The sequence below is a fragment of the Thunnus albacares genome, chromosome 2 (assembly GCF_914725855.1).
Source record: "Thunnus albacares chromosome 2, fThuAlb1.1, whole genome shotgun sequence".
NCBI classification, from domain to species: domain Eukaryota; kingdom Metazoa; phylum Chordata; class Actinopteri; order Scombriformes; family Scombridae; genus Thunnus; species Thunnus albacares.
Genome location: NC_058107.1, coordinates 34,723,956 through 34,745,682, shown reverse-complemented (window position 1 = coordinate 34,745,682; position 21,727 = coordinate 34,723,956). Strand labels below are relative to the sequence as shown.

Sequence of the window (21,727 nt, the reverse complement as noted above, 5' to 3'; positions counted from 1 at the left end):
TACTCAGCATGACAAAAAGCCAAAAGCCAACAATTAATTAGTTGATTTCCAGAAATGATTCACTTCAGTATAATCCTCTGCAGATGAATCCAGCCCTGCATAAAGACTTCTTTAAATCTACAGTTGTCTGTCTGTGTATATTGTGGTGACAGAGATACGAGTCAAATTATGATATGATGATGAATTTTTCAGTAATGACTGATAAAAAAATGTCTCAATCAGCATGACAAGGTCATAAAAAATCAACTTATCAGCTCAAATTTCTTAGTGGTTCAACAGAAGTGACTCAACTTATAAATCCTAATTCAATTTTTGCTAATAATATTCTTTAAGTTTATTTTCAAGGTGTTTTTGTTACTTGTTGCTTGATGTCTTCTGTGCTGCAGAACTACTGTACCAGTACAAATTTTAATGCAATCAGCCTTTTTGGCATCGATATGAATATACAGGTATTCTGTGACAACACTATAGCGATGTACTCACAGGTGGTGGAGGACGGGAAGGTGGAGGAGGCGGCGGCGGGTCTTTGATGACCTGGATAAACAGAAAAAGCAAAAGAGCGTCAGCACAAAGTCCATCAGGGGACGTATACAGACACACACACACACACACACACACACACACACACACACACTCAAACCTCGTCAGGACACACAGCACAGACGAGGCTGACGGAGGTGATTCGTGACAGGTGACTGAGTCAAAGAGAGAGACGTCCCTGAGCTCGCCGCACGGCAAGAGACGCCACCGCTGCCAGGGCTTTGCTTTGTAAACTGCGACTGGCACCCCCCGTCGCCCCGCTGACTACTGATTACAAGGATTCTGCTTGTAAACCAACATCGGGGGCCCCCCGTGCAAAATAAAGAAAAGCTGAAAATCAACTTGTTGACAGGGGAGTCTTTGGGGCGAGCGCCGCTGCCCGTTTAGCTCTTAATTAATTGGATGGGGTTCAGCGCTCCCAAGCAATCCCCCTAATCATAAAGTCCTAAGGAGTTAATTAGCTCCAATGAGATACAGAGGAGGAGGCTCGGGCTCAGCTCCAAGCCCTGCCTGGGTGGAAGACGAGCGGTGGCATACACACACACACACACACACACAGAAAAGAAAAAGAACACACACACGTAACCACGACACACCTCTCCAACAGCAGAGTGACCAGCCCAGCGGCATTGTTCATGACAACACTGAATGACATGGCATCTGAGGAGCAGGTTGTCCACAATGTGATTCCACTCAAGGACAAGATGCCTGGACTGTGTTTTTCAGATGTGCATCGCAAAGCAAAGAGCGGCCTGACGGTGACATTTGTCAGGTGTCAGTCAGACGCTTCACTTACAGATGTCCAACTTTTTTTTTTTTTACTGCAGGTTTGCTGAAGACACCGTTGCATATTTGCTGTCGCCGAGAGGCATCGCACGGTAAAGACGGACGTTCTCTTGTTGTTTTTTAAAGCTTCAAGGGGGGGTTGTAACTACCTGGTAATCGGACTGATATGAGTTTTTGTTTTATTTCATTCATTCTATGTGAAATATGAAACTTAAAGGTCTGAAAACAGGCTTTAGTTGTAAGGAAATGTCTGGTAAATCGTCATTACAGAAAGCAGGATAGAAGGTACCAAAAAGGTACGTATATGGTTCTTTTTTAGAGGCCGATATGAACATTTTTCTAGACTCAGTATCTTTGCATGTGAGTATTTGTAGACCGAGTTAAAAGGATTCAGTACTTCCCCACCAGATGTTTCGTTTTCCTGGAGAAAGGAACTGAAACAGCTTTTAAGCTAATAGGGAACTCTGGGACATTCTGTGCTTTAAAGGTATAATTACATTTCAATAAAATGTTACTGATAACTTGATTGAATGAAAACAACTTGTATAAAAGTGTGTTTGTGAAGACAATTTGACATGGAATCAACATGCAACACAGGTCCCCAGCTGGCCCCCTTGAACCGGGGACATAGCGGTCCATGGTTGATGTGTTTGCTAAGTGTCCCATGCTTAAGTTACTTTACAAAAAGCTATTCAGATAATCAATTAATCATGTGCATCATTTATCAAAATCATTCTAAACAACGTTATCTGATTCCAGTTTCACAAATGTGAGAATTTTCTGTTTCCTGTTCCTGGAGAACTGAATATCTTTGGGTTTCGGGACTGTTTGCTGGACAAAGCTAGCTATTAATGAAGCTATTAAGCTAGCTAATCATCAGAGAAAATAATCAAGATATTAAACTAAAATGAAAATGAGGTTCAGTACTTTTCTCAAAGGCTCATCAGCAGAGGTTGTTAAGAAAGTAGAGTGTGTTTCCTGCTCACTCCTCCTCCTCCCTTCTTCTCCTAGGCTTGGCCTGAGATAAGGGCCTCCTAAAAATCCCCCCACCCCCACCCCTCTTACACAATATTGGCTGGTAGCACTAACACACAGTGGCTGGCCTATAAATACTGTACATATAATTACAGTGAGGATCATATCTCAACTTGAGGTGTGCGGCAAAGTGGAAGGCAGACCTTTGTCCATTAGTCACCAAAGACAGATACTACACTGTCATCGCTGCTTATGCATTTGCTAAATTGGTTTTGGAGGAAAAAAAAAAAAGAAAAAAAAAAAGAGCAATGTCATTATGGCATATCATAGATCCTAACAGCTGTTTCATTCAGTGTTAAGCGCAGGGATACCATCACACTCTCCACATACTGTTGTCATTAGAATAATGAAAAATAATCAATTAGGGTTAATTAATTGCTCTTTGACACACAACTGGCTGTAAGCAAATCCAGCAAAGGTCTACTGGTAGCCTCTCCATACGCTGATTAACATCATTTCAGCCACACCTTACGCTGACAGGATTATCTCCTTTTATTAAGTAATTATGCAGCAGATTTCCTGGACATATTGTGGGATAAATAAAGCATTATACAAATGACAGGGCCGTGCTTCTCTTTCCCAGCTACCTGACGGACAGATGTGAAGAGCGGCGTTCACATGACTTAGCAGGAGACTTAAGCCATCAGCCCCGGCAGCTCGCCACCGCAGCCACGACACCGTGGGGGAAATCGGACCAATCGGAGGCACTCGGGGCATCGTTCCCCCCCATATGGCTGTCCCCGTAACTGTGCGACCGGAACACGATAATCCGTTCGTTCTCCAACCTCAAACTCGAACCTTGTGTGTGTGTCAAGCTGTTTCAGGAGGCTTATTGTGACGGATCGGTGGCAGGTGGCATATTTGGACATTTTAAATGATTTTCGCTTTTAACTGTGGATAAATTAACTGGTTTGTAGATAATAATAATGATTCTGAGGGGAAGAGGAACAGATGAAGACAAAAGTTCTGCATCGGAGAGAAACGCTGACAACTTCTAACATGAAATAATCAGAGATTATTAACATATTAAATACCAACCGAGTTGAAAATGTGTCCAAAAGTGAATCCAATTTATCAGTGAATCATTTGTCATTTGGATAAACTAACTGATGTATTTCAAAACTGCATCTCCAAACCCCTGAATCCTTTGATTTGAACTAAAGGCTACGCCATTTTGAGTTTAATTTCCAAACAAATCATAAACAAAGAAATTACCACTCCACAGCTTGTATGACCTCTGTGCTGGCATCAATCCATGTGGGAGAGAGAGAGAGAGAGAGAGAGAGAGAGAGAGACAGAAAGAGAGGGATTCTGGGAAAGAGGTTGGGCGTGTGTGTGTGTGTGTGTGTGTGTGTGTGTGTGTGCGTGCGTGGCCTCATCCTGACTGTTGAAACCTGGCAGACTGGGGGTTTAAATATTAACAAGCCACACATGGCCCTCCTCTTCTGCCGCGTCCCTCGATGGAAGGCAACAGCAGCTCTCTCCACCAAGACAAACACATCCGCGGCCAGACATGCTGCAGGGGGTTTACATTTTAATGCCTTTGTTGGTTTTCCAAAATATGCTTCCATCTCATCCTGGATGGGCTCCCTTCAGGTCCACAAAGCCAGGTGACGTTTATCATTTAAGGGGGCGGCGCGGGCGAGCGGGAACGGAGTGCATCGGGGGAGCAAGGGGGGGGGGGGGGGATGGCAGCGGTGGAGGGTAAAAATTTGCCTTTATCAGATCTCAGTATAAGCCGGGACACAGAAAAAGACCGGGGTGCACCATCTGTATCCCCTCTCTCATAGCCCCAAACGATAATCTGTTGTGGATTTTTGTAAGTGGTTAAGTGGGTGAGGGGGTGAGGACGGGCAGGAGGATGATGAGAATAGTAGTTTTCATGAAATTCTAGGACTAAACAAAACTTTAGGATGGATTTAAAAGGAAAAGTACAAAAAGATCTTAGTTATCGAAAGCTACATAATAAAGAAGAGTTTAGAATTTAATTGCAGACTCGAGACCGGTTCATTAAACGTAGCCTCAAGTTCCACCTTAACAAACATCCTCTTCTCTTCAGAGCTGTTCACACAGGACCAGTAACATCTGTGGAATTAATGAATAACCTTCCAACCTCTGCATTTAGGGACACACATATATTAATGAAATTATCTTTAATTGCATGAGGTTAAGATCTGATATTTGTTCCTTCATAGAATCCGTCTTACTTTCGATCAGTCGGCGTAGACAGCCGTGTAGGGATAGCTATCGTTAGGGTTTTATTGATACAGATAACAATGCTAGTACCGTTTATCAATGTCAATACTTATCTGAACTCTTACTGATGATTTACACCACACTCTGCAGAGCATTTGAACCTATCTACTAGAACTCCAGTTCACAGGATGTAAACACAACCAGGAAGTAGTTGAGTGACGCTAGTGAACATCATCTATACAGGCCTAGATGTAAGAAAAACTCAAAATGCCCAATGGCTGAATGACCAAGGCTTAAATACTGATAGTAGAGGTATTCTGATCAATGACAAACCAATACCAGTTGAGGACTGGTCTTTGGTACTCATTCTTACACATGTGGTAAAATTAATTGAATTGAACAACACATCGATGGCTGAAGAGCGAAACCTCCCATCTGAAAAATGCACTTTTTTGTTGTTGTTTTTCTGCAGAATGCTATTTGTTAAGGATACCCAATATATAACACACTGTGTTTGGACTATATTACTATATTATGTGTTAACAATACCGTAATAACCATACAAACATACTGTAAACAATAACACATAACATGTGTTATGTATCAGGTATCCTTAACAAATAGCATTCTGCAAGAAAACAACAACAAAAAAGTACATTTTTCAGGAGGTTTTGCTCTTCGGCCATCGAAGAGTTCTGCATTCATACAAATCAAGGTCAGTCAGCTGTACACTGAGATTTTTAGGCATATTCAGTCTGTTTTCACTGTCTTTTTATACCTATATAGTAAACTTTTGTCATGATGTCATCAATTTGGTGGCTGATTTGTACCTTTGTATAGATTTTAGCAACACGTTGTTGTCAAATTTTTCTACAGCATAATATGAACTCACTGTAAGAGCTCAGTATTATGTCTGTTTACAATTGGAAGAGTTGGTGTGATGATTTTTATGTATATGGTGCTGATGCTGTGTGACGAAATCTGATCTGATGTAGGTTTATGGACAGAAACATTGATAATAAAGTGAGAAAAACAGACTGAGTGTAATCTATTTATCTGTTTTTGATCCTACTGTACACACCTGTCAATAAGACTTCATTGTGTGCAAGAACTTTGTTGAAATTGTTATTGGTCCGCTCCTGATTTAGCAAAGCAAAACATGTAGTCCGCATTTCCTCAACGGATTTAGCTTCTCGATGAAAGGGGCAAGCAAGGAAAATAATAACAACTAGATGAGTAAGAGAAAAGATTAAAGACCAAAAACAAAGTACGCCTGAAATTTAAAGCTCTCTGATTGACGAGATTAGCATCAGTGAAAGAAGAATCCTGTGTTTACCAAAAACACAGTAAGTATTTTAAGCTGGAGCGCGGACATGACAGATTCAAATCTGACTAAAACCACAAACTATCTCTGTGATTATTTTATTAATCACTTCAGTCCCCAGGTAGACATAACATTAGTCCTGCACAAACAGAGATTTTGTTAACTTTTGTGCAATCTGTCACTCACATCCTTCTCTCGCTAATCTATCTCTTGTTTTGTTTTTTAACACAGTCTGTTCACATAAAAAAAAAAAAAAAAAACACTTCATCTCTGCTCAGAACTAGCGCGTGATAAAACAAGCAGTCTTCAGCTGGCTGATTGGCAGGATGTAGGCTCATCACTTCCCGTTTGAGGTTGTGGTGTTGCTATGCCACTGGTGTGGGGGGGAGTGAACAAGGTAAACGGGAGGTGACGGAGTCAAACAGATGTTCAACACCACTTCCCTTCAGCGCCGGATGGTAAACAATGCTGAGCATGTTGTTGCGTATCGGTGGCCCAGTGGTCACAGCTGAACCTCCCAGTGACCCGCTGGTTATTGCTGGTTTATGGTCACAGCTTTGGGCTCTAAGTAGGCATAAACGTCACATGCCTCTGGACTGCTTCCCCAAATACAGGAGGATTTCTTAAGACGTATTGCTGTTGCAGCAAAAGGATGTCAGAATTTACAGTAAGAGTAACAAAAAAAAACATCAAGAGGAGAAGAAGTTTTTATGCTCTTTGACATGTTATCATTTACAGGCAAAATACAAGTTTTGCATGTTTTTTTTTTTTTTGTGCACAGAACCTGCTGTTATCTGCATGCAAATATAGATTATATGAATAATCAGCTCTTTGGTGCCTATAGTTGATTATGAGACTCACCACTGTGCAGCAAAGAGGCCAGAACCACCACATGAGGGCCAAAGCCACGAGGATCAGCAGGACCAGGAAGACTATCGCCACCGCCAAACCGTCTGACTGCAAGACAACAGAACAACACAGATGTAGATTCGGTCCACTTACATGTTCCGCTGATGATTTTCTGTTTTGTTCCAAAGAGAAAATGCAACCTGATGTGCACGTGCAGGCGGGTAACAATGACCGGAAACGATGATCGATTCTTTCGCTAGGTTTTATAATCGTTTGCATGAGATAAAACATATAAATGATTATTGATGAAGTATTTAAATTATTTTATTGCAGGTTTTGCTCCTTGTTGCACACCTGCAATAAATAGACAAAATAAGTCTTTTCTGGATGAACTTGTCACATGATGAACATAGATGAGAAGATTAGTTCTGCTTACACAAGACAGGAAAACTGTGACAGTTGCAGTTATATTTACTCAAACCACAACATGAGCAACATTTACTAAAACACTAAAACAGGAAATGTAGCTTCAGGTTAAAATAGAGATGGTATGTTGTTTATATCAAAAGTACAGAAAAAGAAATCAGAACTTGGTATCATTCCAGATGTGTCAGAGATGGTGATATCTGAGACTCACACATGTGGAAGCAGTGATGATGTAGGGGGTGGAGATGAAGGATTTTCCGTTGTTTAAGCTGACAAGAACTTCCATAGTCCTGTGAAGAATAAACCAACAGTTTAATTAGTGTCACAGTAAAATGTTTAATCACACACACACACAAGGCTTTAACATTTTAAAGTCTCATCTCATGTGCTTCTCCTGCAGGTGTCTCACATCAGATATGGCAGATATGAACACAGAAAATTGCAGTACTGTTTCAATGATGTCACAACTTTTTAATGACCAAATCTGAAGGATAATTACCAAAAAATATTTATGAGTATTTATGAGTCAAAAAAAAAAAGAAACCAGGAATATCAGCTTGGCGATAATATCTCAGCATCAGATTTTTTCAATCTTGGTATCAGCCTCAAAAATTACAAATCGTTGGGGCTTTACAAAACCTCCCTCGTGACTTCCACTGACAAAAGAAAAGAGCTAATTTGTCCTCTTTAATAAGAAGTAACAAGTCGAGCGCTCGCATAGCACGACGCTCGGTACAGAGCACGACGGGTGCGAACTAAACGGTCAACCAAAGAGGGAGGAAATCCTCTCATTATCACAGCCGTCAGCGTGTGTGTGTGTAGAAAGTAACCTGGTAACAAGGCTTGTGAACTCCTATGACTTATTTAGAGGGGAAAAATGCGGCGGAGGCCAAAATGGGCGCAATTAAAACCCCTAATGATGAACGGCACCGCAATTTCCATATGTCTATTACGCCCGATCCAATTACTGCAGGTTTAATGAGAATTCAGGATATGGAACGAGTGAAACGCCTGAAATCCTCCCCTCCGACATAAAAAAAAAAAAGAAGAAGAAAGAGGAGAGAAAGAACTACGCACAGTGGTATTGTGTGTGAGGGGCCAGCTGTGAGTGTGTGGTAGCGTACAGGGGAGGCCTGCATAAAAACCGGTGCTGCGGAATAATAACAAGAAAGCTCTCTTTGCTTTGGATTTAGCCTGAGGCTGCGCCTTGGGCCACCAATTCTCCTGTGGTTCAGAACAGATGAGCAACCAGACCATGTGTCCGTTACTATGCTGTGTATTCTAAATATTCTAAACTGACTCCTTTGCACCTTTCCTTATTTACCCGCGCTAAATATTTAACACACAATTCAGGGAACTTCAAACCCGGATGCTCTTTGACACTTCAGCTCAACTTGTTGATGCCTCTACTTGTCTTTTTTTTCCTTTTAATAAATATAATTTTAATTTATGTATCATTCTATTCTATTGTGCTCCATCATTTTTTTTTAATCTTTTTTCATTTAACATGTGTTGATCTCCTATATTATGAGTAACTTTTTTGAATCAGATAGTTTAAGGTGAGCTAAAGTCTCTCTTTCATTTATTCTGTAATATATATAAGGCAGGATGACTATTCTGAATGGTCTTGAAGTTACAGAGAGGTTTAAGGGTTTCATGAGAAGTAACACTGACACCAAAAAGAACAAAACAGAAAACGTAGTACAACGTGAATACAAGACGACAACACAAATGTTAAGTTAGTGGACCAGCAGTCAAAAAATATCACATAATAAACCTTTGAAATCTACCAAAAGAATCTAGCTTGAGAGCTATTTGCAGTTGGTTCCATTTCAAACCAGTGTATAGCATCTGAATCCGGTCCTGTCAAGATTAGCGCACGCATATGTGATATCTATGGTTATACGATTATGGAAATTTTGTACTATAGTTGCAAGATTTAACTGAGAAAGATGAGAGTAGCTTTGGTAGTAGAGCTTTGTCTGATAATATAATGACATATTTCAACAAGGAAGTTCACCCAAGTGTTGAAATTGTCATCGGTTACAAAGAACTATGAATCTTGAGTTGTATGAACCTGATCTGAGGTCAAACATGTTTAAAAGAGGTAGTTGGACGGTGATAATCCCTGAGCCTGTGCAGTGAAGAAGGTCATTTTTGCACTCGTTACTCTTCTGCATCTTAAATAAGTAACTACACCTCTTATAAGAAGATTTGCTTCTATAAGAAAACATCTCTTTGTGTCCGACGTAGATTACTGAAATCTCTGCAGCTCCAGGTTCTTGCATGTTAACTAAGTGCTCGTGCTGAATGGGTGAAGGGAGAGGCTAATTTAGCTGACACCCTCAATCCATGATAATGGTGGGCAGGTTGTTAATCAAGCTGGAGGTGTGGACCGCTGCATGTGAAGGAGGAAAGCTCCCAAGCGAGTTACACTGACGAACGCCCCCCCCCCAACCCCCCTCCAACCCTCCTCCACCCTTCCACTGACATCACTGGACATCCTTAACGCTCCGCAACCCAACCATAGTCAGTTTTTTTCTTCCTCCCTGAGACACTGACTGCTAATTTACAGAGTTACTGTTGAGTAGGCAGAATCTGCTCCAGCACAGAGGCATAAGTCATACATCCTCCTTCTTTCTCCACCCTTTTATTTCCTGGGATAGGAACGATTGGTAAACGGGTGACAACAGCTGCTAAAATGGCTATTCTGCATTACAATCAGTACCGGAAATATGAGTCAATCATTAAGTAATTGGTAAAGTCATCTTTCATGTTAAAATGTACTGTATGAACAACAGTTCATTTGAAGACATCGCCTTTGACTTCTTCACCATTTACAGGCATTTTATAGACAAAATGATTGAAAATAAAACTGTTAGTTGCAGTATTTTGTAAAGACCTATAAACAAACCTGTGCATATCTGGTGATGGTGCACCAAAACTTGTGTGTTGCACAGGAAACAACAAAACACGAAATAAAGTGGAGGAAAAAAAAGGGTTAAAAAGATTTTAAAACAAGCAACTGAATGACTTCAACAAGGAGTCATGAATGATTTAAAACAACGTTCGCTGTCACTTAACTTTTCCACAGTTAAAGCTAGTGAGTGACACCGAGGAGAGAGCTGCAGCTGCTTGGCGAGTCGATGGTTATGTTTGAATAAATGAGAGATGAGAGGGCAGATTGTCACGGGGGGCCGAGGGATCAGTCAAAATTGGGATAGAAAGAGGAAACGGGCTCCCGGGGACACCGGTTGAAGTGCAGAAGGCCTCTTCTCACTGCAGATTGCTGGCTCCATGTTGGATAAACTTCGTCCCCGGGCTCACTATAATCTGTCAGAGAGTAGGCCAGTCGTGACATTAAGCTTTGGTGATGTGATACAGCTGGACCGGCTGACAATGGTGACACTAATGGCTTTCAAACTTCCCTTAAAGATGTGAAAATTGAGGAGGCTGAATAATTCACAGCCGAGCATATGCAACGGCTGTCACTCAGCATCCAGGAGTCATCACTCTGCAGTAGTTTGTGTGGCAGAAGTTCTGATGGAGGGGATGAAACTTAACGAGAGGGATCGCCTCATGAAGCCCGGGGACCTGATGAGAAGTTGTGTTCCTGAATGACACACCTGCCGTTTGGAAAGACTGACATGCACTCTGCTGCAAATTATAATAAATGAATGCTATCTTGCACTGCAGCAACTTAAAAGACCAAAGAGAAGTCTTTCCATGTTATTACCTTAGCTACAAATGCTAGCAACAGTTTTTGCTAACCTTTTCTTCAAAATGCATGCTGTACTATTGTTGACTTTTTTTTCTGACTTTCATCTTGTGTAGTAATGGAAATACCTTTTCAGGCCTCTAAGAATCCTTCAGATGAACTGCTTATAACTCCTGTCTACACTAAGGACACAATCTGTGATGTGGGATCACACAGTAAACTGGCTAAAACATGGAACACCACTGGTACGGCCTATCAAGTTCTTTAAGTAACACACGGATAACACTTTACTAGACTGGATCCACCAAAAATGATTCAGGTGATCAACTGAAAGTGTTTGCTTCACTTAGTGGTGTTTTTTTGGTGTCTTCTACATCCAGAGGAGCTTGAATCATCTGCTGCTCTTTGCATCCAACGAGGTCTGGTTCCAACATATCAACGCATATCTGAGGTGTCTCTGCGACAACATGGAGGACAATCAAACAGGACATTTCTATCATAAACATCTTCATACCCCCGCTGGAGCAGATGGAGTGTTGCCGCTGCTAGCATCTGCCATGGGACAGCCTGTTTAATTATTGATGAGCATTAGCATTAGCTACTGTACCTGCTTTGTAAAGCAGGTGTTGACTATCCCCTCAGTTATTTTTTGCCCTCCACCGTTATTGTGAAAACACCAGGTGAGGACATGCTGCTGCAAGAGTGCAGCCACTTAACCTCTCGATCGGCACCCCAGCAGGGCATGCTGGGTCTCCTAATGGGGATACACAGAGGGGGGAGGATGGGGGAGGAGGAGGAGAGGGAAGGAAGGGAGTCAGCAGATGCCAGTGTTTCAAAAGCCTGATGCCGCAGCTGTCAGCACAGATGATGCCTCCGCCGTGAGTGCTCCTACACTGCTCAATGACCAACTGAGGACACTGTGATTCCTGGACATTGAAGCTGGATGTGGAGCCGCCTGCTTCTAGTCCCCTGTGGGACAAAAAGATGCAGCTGAGCACCTCAGTTCAAGTGACTGCTGCATCTGAAATATGTTCCCCAGCAATCCCCGCGTGCGAGGTCAAAACACAGTAATTCAAGCGGCGTTCACTGAGGGGAAGGCCTCATGTGCAACAAAACACGGGTAAAAACGAGGAAAAGGAATGCACGAGGAAAAGACGCTTCTTCTTCGGCTGAGTTGAGCCGTGTTAACTGAGCACCCTGAGCACCGGTAGCGGTGATGGAGCAGAAGCAGACAGATGGACGGAGACGGAAGTTTCTGGGCTCCAGCGTTCCATGCAGGTGGTCCGGGGGTGCAGGGATTGTCAGAGCATGGTGAATTATTTAAACGGGGAGCGTGGAAAAGGGAATGGCTGCATCTGTCGCACATCCTTTTAAAGCCCCTCCAGCAGATGTGTTTACTCACCGCCCGTACCAGCTAACTACTTAATGGGTCACCATCGGCAGCCAAGAGTTAATTAAGCAGGCCTTTTGCAAATGGCAGGCACGAAGCATCAGCATCACCATCAGCTCAGGTCCTATCAGGGCGTTGCAGGCACTGTAGGCCTGTGGTTTACAAATGCAGTCGCTCGAGTAAATCTTTTACTACATCTTTAGAAAGCAGGTTGGAGGACATCAGCTTCTGATTTGCCCTTCTGAAAATTCTGAAAACTCCTGCAGTAGCTGCTGCTGTAATTAACATTTTGAGTTTGCTTCACATCAATAAGTGAGGAAAACCAGTCTGTTTTAATTAGTGTATAATCATCTGAAAAAAAGAGTTGTTGTGTTTTCATTACCTTAGAAGGAGCCCTTTATATCTACATGGAGAGCCTGCCATGTTGCACCACCATGTCTCTACAGTAGCCCAGAACAGACAAACCAAACCCTGGCTCTAGAGAGGGCCTTTTGGATTTTTTGTGAGTTTTGCAGCCACTAAAGGTTCCCCTACACCTGAGGTCACTAACTGGCGGACCGCGGTCCGGGTCCGGACCTAGAAGCTGTCCCATACGGACCCGGACCTACAGCCAAGACAGAAGGTTATGATTTAAAACCTGACAGGGCACTTCTGTTTTTAACTGACGCAGCTTTTGCAGTCTTTACGGTAGACGGAAAAAGGGAAAGAAAGTCAAGATGTGAAACAGAAAAGGGGAAATTCAAGCTTTTCCTCCCTTTGTTTTATTTTTTCTGAAGTTAAGCACTTTATTTGAACATTTTATTTATTTTCTCTTATTTTCAAATGCAGCCCTATTTTATTTTTGGGGAGGGGAGGGGGGTTTCCAATTGGTTGCAGTCACAGCTGGATGCCACTAAATCCTACACACTGTCCTTTAAAACTAACTACCATCTACATAAGAATGAAAAATGAATGCAACTAACTTCACTTCTTATATCCCTTCAAAAAATCCATCTTCCACCTTCACCCCCTATCAGAAAAACATGTTATCATGAGCAGTTTGGACTTTAAAAACGAGAGGATTATCTGAGGTGAGGTTCAAGCTGATACGGAGTAGTTACAGCATCACTGTCATCATATGATACATAATCTGGTTTAGAGCTGAAAGACCTTCAGGAGCCAGCGGCACTCATAATCATACATTTTTGATTGGATTGCAGTCAGCGAGGACATTAAAATCTGTTGTTCCATCTAAAATGCCTTAGCGATCATCTGTTATGGTTTGGGATTATAAGAGATGACGTTAAAAATCAAACAATAGCTACGCAGCAGGGAATAAACGCATATTTACTCTGTTTTCACTTAAATCTTAGTGGGTTGTATGGATGGGGGTGTTTTTCCTGTCAGGCTCCGTCTACAATGTTTACTTTATACTACACCAAACTCTTCATCCCTTCATCTACTGTTTTTACATACAGCCGATTTATAGATTTAGGAGGCGGTTGTTTGCAGAGAAAACATCTAAAAAAAAACAGAAAAGGAGCAGAAAAATAAAAAAACATCCTTGTACGACAAAGAGAAACCAAGAGGATTGAAGGAAATACAATAGATGTGCAGGTGATGGAAATAAAACGAGAGCAGCACAAAAACAACATGATGTCCAGATTAAAAAGGGCAAACAAATAGTTTCGAAAGAGTCCTGATGTTGGAAGTGGAAGCGTGCTAGAGAGAGGAAGTGTCTGTAGGAGTGTGTGTGTGCGGTTTTACAGAGGACATGATTCACTTTGCAAATTTCTAGAGAAATAAGCTTGAATTAAGATATCAAGTCTTAATTAAAAGAACACTAAGCTGCCAAACAAACGCAATATTCCTTTTTATTTTCTTCACTTTTTCTGGCAACGTCACTATTCATTAAATCTATTAGATTGGTGGTATTTATAGATGCTGGATTTATGAAAAGGTTCATCAAAATTTCCTGTTATCCATGTGCCAAGATCAAAACTTAAATACATCTACAGAAACACTGACCTCATAAAAGATACAGTAACTATCAGTTATTCAGGAGAAACTTGCTTCCTTAGAATATTACAATATGTTCATTGCTTAATATGTACATATTTCATGCTCGCTGAGTGTGTAATTACTCAAAACTGTGTTTTCACAGATGAAAATGCAAAAAATGAAAATGCAAAAAAGTGCAAAACGGTTTTCTTTACCTTTATATTTCAAGTTAAAAATGCAGATTTTTATGTGAGCTTAGAAAAAGGAAAATCTTTAGAGCTTTTATTGACACGTTTATCATTATTAATATCTAATGATCAGCAGCTTAACAGTGTTTTATATGATTTTTTACCTTTGTTTTTGTTTTTTTTCCATCCTTACCATCAGGATCAATAAATTCAAAATGAAGTGACTTCCAATTTGGTAACAGAAGTAATAGAAAACAGCAGATCATTTATAAAATATAAGTCACAAATTCCATTGTGAATCCTCAAAATCTATCCAATGGACCACATGATTGGCCAATATACTGATATATTGATATTTTGTTTAAGTATTAATCACTGGCACTCCCTCATCACCTCCTTTAAACATAAATCTCATCTCATGTACTTACTGTCCGACTTCATAGAGCGGTTGTGCAGGACACAGCAGATAATCATTAAGCACCGTAGTCGGCCTTTGAACTGCAAAAAAAAAAAAAAAAAACAAGACAAAAGACAACATTAAAACCACTCCTTGGATGAATCAAATAAAAACTTGGGTGCAAACTCGTCCCCAAAATGCTTAACATGGTGAATAAAACAGATTATATTTACTCTTGTTGTTATTACTGCAAATCTCTTAACCTTTTAACATACACCGGTTCAACGGCGACCCGCTTAAGCCAGTTGTAAGCGGTAGCATCACGCAGTAATGAGTCAAAGCAATTGGCACAATTTGGCCAATTGGAGATGATTGGAGAGGTTCAGGGACACCAGTGACACCACAAACTAAAAACTCCCAAGCTCCCCTAAGGTTAGTCCTAGAGGTCTGGAATTTTATACAGGTTGACAAGATGTAGAAGGTATAAGGTGTTCTGCATAGTTGTGGCATAAAGCATGTCCTAATTATTGTTATTCAAATATGACTCATTATAAACAAGGACCAAAAACACCTTTTTTGAGCCTTATTTGAACTAATGTAGTTTTGTTTGTGTTTTAGCCACATGCTAAACAAACACATTTCCAGAAACTAGAAGATATCACTTATCAAATGAAGCCTAATACTAAAAGCTTTTCCATTTGGGTATGCCAAATAGGTGAAAAATTCTATAAAAAGGGTGGATGTTAAAGGGTTAAATGTGCTTCTACTGTACCTGAGTTTGTCTCTAGTTAATTAGCTTTTACATGAAATGAGACTACTGTATGTAGCTTTTGCTGAACAGTGGCCAGTGTGGTCACAAGTGGTAATTTCACCACTTAACATCCTTTTATATGAAACATAAGACATTTATGTAACTATGAGTGGTGTTTGAGGATCACTATCAACACATTTTGTCAAATCTTAGAAGAGAAAAACAACGAGCCAACAAACCTCACTTGATCTTTTTACCCTCTTTGGCCCCTCAGCATTGCATGAGGAAATAATGTTTTTTAAGGAAGAGAAAGAGACTGATTTATGATCTGAGTCTGTGTGTGTGTGTGTGTGTTCATCAGGTTCGCAGAGGCTTGAACCATCTTCAAACATGGAGGTCGTTCAGATTATTGATATTATATTTTTTTTTCTGCTTGTCTGCTCAGAGCTCCAACTGGTTTGGTGATGGAGAAGACAGTAGCATCTGTTCCACATATGTGGTGTGTGTTCCATAGTTGCCATGATGCCTGTCCATAATTATAAGGTGCCCCCTTGTTAAAAAGGTCTGGGCTGAACACATGCAAAAGCCAATAAGGGAATAAATAGCCCCAAGTGGGCGAATGTAAGACAGCCTAAACTGAGAAAGGACTAACAGGAAGACATCTGCTAATGGCCACTTTCTAATTCGGATGGATTTCTTTTTTAAAAAGGAAAAAAAAAAAATATGCTCAAGTATTTTAGTCAAGTTGAAATGTTGAAAATCAAAAATAACTTGTCAAGGAGGGAAGTGTTGTCATTGGCAGTCGTCGATCCCACAGATCCCACGGCCAAATGAGTGCTTGAAATGATTGGCTTTTGGTGCCAAATCCTGTTAGCTTCCTGAAAAAAAGGATTTCTCAACTGAACAGACTGCAAGCTCAAAATAAGGAGCACAGTGACCTACATAGCCTCTTTTCTTCTTGGGAATTCAGATCATAAAGATAAGGAGCAGCTACGAGATAAGGGACATATCCAAACTGGGGTTTGTTTAGCCATGCCCTTCCAAAGAACGCCCACTATGTGCAATCCAGTTCATATTAGAGCAAGTCGGATAAAAATATGTGCTGAGTTATAAAATCTGTGCAGGATATGGACATAAAATCCATTAAAATCACAATAAATCTTCACAGTTCCAAAATATAAATGAACATGCAAGACGAATTCGGAGATCGGAGCAGCAGGGAAAGAGGATGGAAGGTCTGCAAGTCAGCGAGAGGGCGTCTATAACAGAATGTGATGTACAACAAACTGAACACTGAAGCTTCACATCATTATCTCAGAAATAGCTTTTGCACCAGTTCCTTCGTTATTGTCTTTGCGGTGTGCATTCAGCTGGTCTCACAACTGCTTGTGTTGCGTTCAAACCTGCAACATCTGATTTTTTTTGGCCACCCACAGGCAGCGAAAACAATTTGTGCACTCTACACTGACATGTCATCACCGTTTAAGCTGAAATGTTGAACCTGTTAGCAAACAGTTGCTTATTTCAACATCCAGCTGCTACGGAGCAACATTATCATCCATTTGGAGTCGTGTTTCTGTCCACCTGGTGAGTATAAGTCCAATATTCACTCCCTTTTGGCTCTGTTTCTGCTCTCTACTGACTGAAAACCTACTATGTCCAACTGGATGCGAGTTTCCACCACTTACTGAGGGTTTGCTGGCCGACTTTAAGGTTGCAGATGACCCCTTCATCAGTCTTGCCGAGCTTGAAGCCGTTCCCTGTGACGACGATGTCGAAGGTCTCTGTGGAATGTAAACAAACAAGAGATAAGACTGGGAGGAGGTTTTAGGGACCAATATATAGTCAAGATTCTAGCATTTATCTGGAATTTGTTTGGAATAACATCTGCAGATAGACAGTATTCTGATACTATCAGACAGGCGTGTTTTCATTTACTGATATGTTAGAGGTTCCTCTTCTTTCCCCTCTGACAACTAAATAAATGCAGTCTGTAAAAGTTGAAATGATTATTTTCTCTTCATATCTTATTTTTTAGGGACACTAGCATATATATATAGCATATTATGTGATATATATATTGATAGATTAGACTCTACTTGGTTTACTTGTCTTGCATCATTGTGGTCATTTTCAAGTCAATTTGGTTCTGTGGTATTTGACATGATGGCAAAGCGATATCCATGTTTTCAGATGGCTGGCCTGCACTGAGACATGTTTATTGCTTCCTAAAGCTTTTTAACAAGAGCAAAACTGCGTCCCTTCTCAAATTATACCACAGCCATGAATGTAGCTCTGACAGATTTTTAAGCTGATTTATTTGAGCATGATATTTAAGCCAGTGGTTCCCAACATGGGGGTCAGGGTCCCAACATATGGTCCCAAGATTAATCTGGATAAGAAAGGAAAAATATGTTTCTGTAACACAAAATGATGTGTATTTTCTTTAAGTTTTCTTTCATTTTTTTCCTTAACAAATACTGGATACCTTTACCTGTCTGGGGGCTCTAAAACTAACACATTTCAAGCAGTGCTCCCCATAGCCAACTAGTTAAGAGGCATGCCACATAACCGCAACATCCGCAGTTTGAATCTGGCAGCAGACCTTTGTTGCACACCCTCCCATCTCTGTCTGCCTTCATTTCCTGTCATATCTACACTGTCCCCATAATAAAGGCATAAAATGTGCCTCCACCCAGAAGAAATAAGAAAAAAAAAGAAAAAAAACACATCACACGTTTTGAGCAGACCACAATGCTTCATTTCAAGCGGTCACAAGCCGAATGAACCACTGATTTAGATGAACTACCCTAAAAGAAGGGTGAGGAAATAAAAGTGTTTCAGAGCTGCAAAACGATATAATAATCAAATATTTCTGAAGTTCAGTGGAGAGTTTTCTCATGACAGTTTAAGTACTGTCTGATGATTTTCAACTCCTTGTCTCTTAGCAGCCTGGCTACCACCACCGGTTAGAATTCCTCTTGGGAAGATGTCTGAAGTTCAGTAAGCATGCAGTAAAAATAGGGATTCCTGCAGAAGATAAATCTATCAATGCAGAGCTCCGGGGATTGACTGTAGCAGGACGATCCACTCACCGTTCACACAGACACTGGAGGGACCCAAATCCAGGATCTCTATGCACGATCGCTTTAATATCTGCAGGGATGAGATAAAAAAAAATGAAATGGGTACATTATCGCTTGAGGGCCGAGAGTAAATACATCAAATCCCGGCCGTTATCGGCTCTGTCAAGTTTAGAAAAACAGATTAAGGCGCAACACCTGAGAAATGTCTTGCACCTGATCGGGGGGCCTGGCGACTAAAGTGGAGAGCGCTGAACATCAGCGGCGAGGAGGACGGGAGAGAGAAACAGCAGCTGTGTCAGCCTTTATGGGAAAATTATGCAAGACTATTACATTCCTCAGTTCTATTAAAAAACCTCCGGGATCCTGCATTATCATATAAAGAGGCCTGTGCGAGCCCACTGTCATAGAGCCGCGCTATCCGCTATGATTCAATAAATCAACAGAGGACAAACTATGCAAATCTCAGTACACAGTCGGTAAAAAGAAGCATATTAACTGCAATATAGGACACTTGAACCTTTCATTTGATGTTGGGCGAAACTTCAATCTGAAGGAGTGGAAGGGGAAGTGTTTACAGCGGCCTTATTAAATATGATGGTTTGATATGGAATCGTTAAAAGGGGAGAGGGTTGTAGATGACAGCTGGGAGGAAAAGGATCTGCTGCTGTTCCTCTGTGCCATTATTTTCCCTGTCTAATTACTTCCTTGGCAGTGCCTGAGAAAAAAAAAAGAAAAAAAAAGAAAAAAAAACAAAATTGACTGTTTGTCTGCCTAAGCTTGAAACGACGGAGGACCCAAGAAATGTCATCATTTTCCCATGAAGTGTAGAAATCTGAACAGTTCTGCTCCAAAATGCCAAATTTGCCATTTAAAAAAGAAGCACCTGCTCTTAAATATAGCATATAAAAGTACTTTTTTAAAGAAATACAGGTAAATTAAGACATTTATTAAGGCTGAGAGGGTCACAAACCAAACCCTTAGTGTTTTAAGGATATTAAAATATAAGCTTTGAATGCAGAGATTAGAGGTCTCAGTTGGTTAAACTCAAACAGCAGCTATTCATTTCTCTGGGATCTACTGACAAACATTATTTACAGGCTGCAGGGGGAAAGGAGGCAGCCATCCAAATATCCAGAGTCATCCAAATATCTCAGCCAGTGCTGTAACTGGTGGGTTTTCTGAGAGGATTTGCTTCTGTGGAGTCATTTTGTGGGAATAATTAGACGGAAAGGTTCAGAAGCACATTTCCTGCCCCTACATTACTTCTAAATATATATCGTCACAAGATCGCACGAGTTATAAAGTCAGCGATGCGGCACGGGTCGCTAAACTCGACTAGACGTGTTCGGTAGCTACGGGAAGTTAACAATAACGATGTGGCTAGATTGTAATTTGGGGTTTTCCCATAAGGCCCACAGCTCAGACAATAAAGAGCTAGTGTATTACAGACACACACAAAAAAGAAATAGCCTAACAGGGTGCAGAACTTTGCTGCTGAGCTCTTTCTGTGAGTTTTGTCATGCTGGTCACAGAGGCAGCGTGGATCCTGCAGCAAAAGGCTGCACAGATGATCTCAAATCCTCGAAATCCAACAGAGGAGCGAGGAGGCCAAGTATTCAGGAATCCAGTATTACCAATCAGTGAAGAATGCTCCTTCATTTGGATGCTGGAAGCGTCACTACTGTGCTCGGAGCCTCTGAGGACTTGAAGGGATGAGCTTTTTCTTTTTTGTTGTTGTTGTTGTTGTTGTGCTGGACATTGTTGTACAGGCTTTAGAACAGTTTGAGGGGGGAAAAGTGTTGTTGTGCCTTGAAACTATAGAAAAATGCATACAAGGCTTTAATGGGAACACGACGACCTTGAGAACAAGACTGTGTATCGAGTTCTTCCTCTTAGCTCAGCACAAACTGATTAGGAGCGTGTTTTCATCTGATTTTTCGATAATCAAATCCACCCCCTTTTTAGAGGTTGTAAGCACATTTTAATGTTAATTATTACAAGATGGCTCCTCATGCTCTTCACATCAAAATATTCTGGGTTAGATAAGTAATGTGTCATCTTTTCCTTTTTCCTGTTTCACTGTGTTTTGTCATTGTTTTGTTTAACTTTATGATGATACAAGTAAAGGATCTGTTTTCAATTAATCGTGACTTTATCTTTTTTTTTTTATCACTTTTTGATTTTGCAGACTCTGTTTTGATTGTGAAATTGAACACATAAATGTATGATCGTGTTTTAATCTCTGCAATAAATACAAAAATTACATAAGTAAACAGGATTGAAATGCACATTTAGCATCACAGATCTCCATCGTTCCACTTACACAGTTTATTAAACAAAACAGAGAAACAGATTTAAACCTTTCTTTACTTAACAGTCCTTTTAAAAGCAACATCTGTTTTTTACTTTGCATCACACAACAGGATAAAAGTCGCACCGTTTGGCTCCGTGCGTCCTTCCAGCTGCACGTCTCTGACAGCTCCGTCTAGTTCTAAAACACTGCCGGCCTTGTTGGCTCTGACACAGATGCGGGTCCAGGCTCAGGTCAGTGTACTCCGCAGGACTCCAGACTCAGACTCATGTACAAAAATGTTGCCATACAAACCCCCGCCTTGGCTGACAGCACTTAGGCTAAAAAAGCTGCAGCAAATGGAAAGTATCACTAATTGGCTGGCAGAGGACGAGGAGGAGGCTGCATGGGAAACTTACATACTTTAAACTGTTTGAGGGGACTCTTATTCTCTGACAGCTATACATCGATTACAGCAAGAGATGCATCTGACGCGTTATTCTGATTTTTATTAAATCAAAATAAAATGAATTGTATTGAAGCTCTGCTGCAGCACTGAAGAGTTTTATTGTGTTGACACTCAAACACAATAAAAAAAAAAACACACTGTGAGGAGGATGTCATATGGACAGTGACTAACTGTCAAGCTGCTCCAATTCCTGTGTGTAATTTGCTACAGAACAGTTTAGACGTTTCCTTCTCCGTCTACAAACTGAGGACACATCAAGCAGTTATTTCCAGACATTTTCCATGCAGCGTTGCAGGAAGTTC

General features: G+C 40.9%; 1 protein-coding gene across 1 annotated transcript in view; it reads right to left on the bottom strand.

The window, feature by feature from the left end:
- Positions 1-21,727, bottom strand: part of antxr2a (ANTXR cell adhesion molecule 2a) — a 76,858-nt gene that overhangs the window by 41,389 nt on the left and 13,742 nt on the right. The window contains exons 8-13 of the mRNA XM_044332314.1: positions 18,676-18,736; positions 17,269-17,364; positions 14,861-14,930; positions 7,368-7,446; positions 6,743-6,838; positions 484-534 (exon numbers count right to left, since the gene is read on the bottom strand). Coding sequence (XP_044188249.1) covers positions 484-534; positions 6,743-6,838; positions 7,368-7,446; positions 14,861-14,930; positions 17,269-17,364; positions 18,676-18,736 — 453 coding nt within the window. The remainder of the gene's footprint in view (positions 1-483; positions 535-6,742; positions 6,839-7,367; positions 7,447-14,860; positions 14,931-17,268; positions 17,365-18,675; positions 18,737-21,727) is intronic.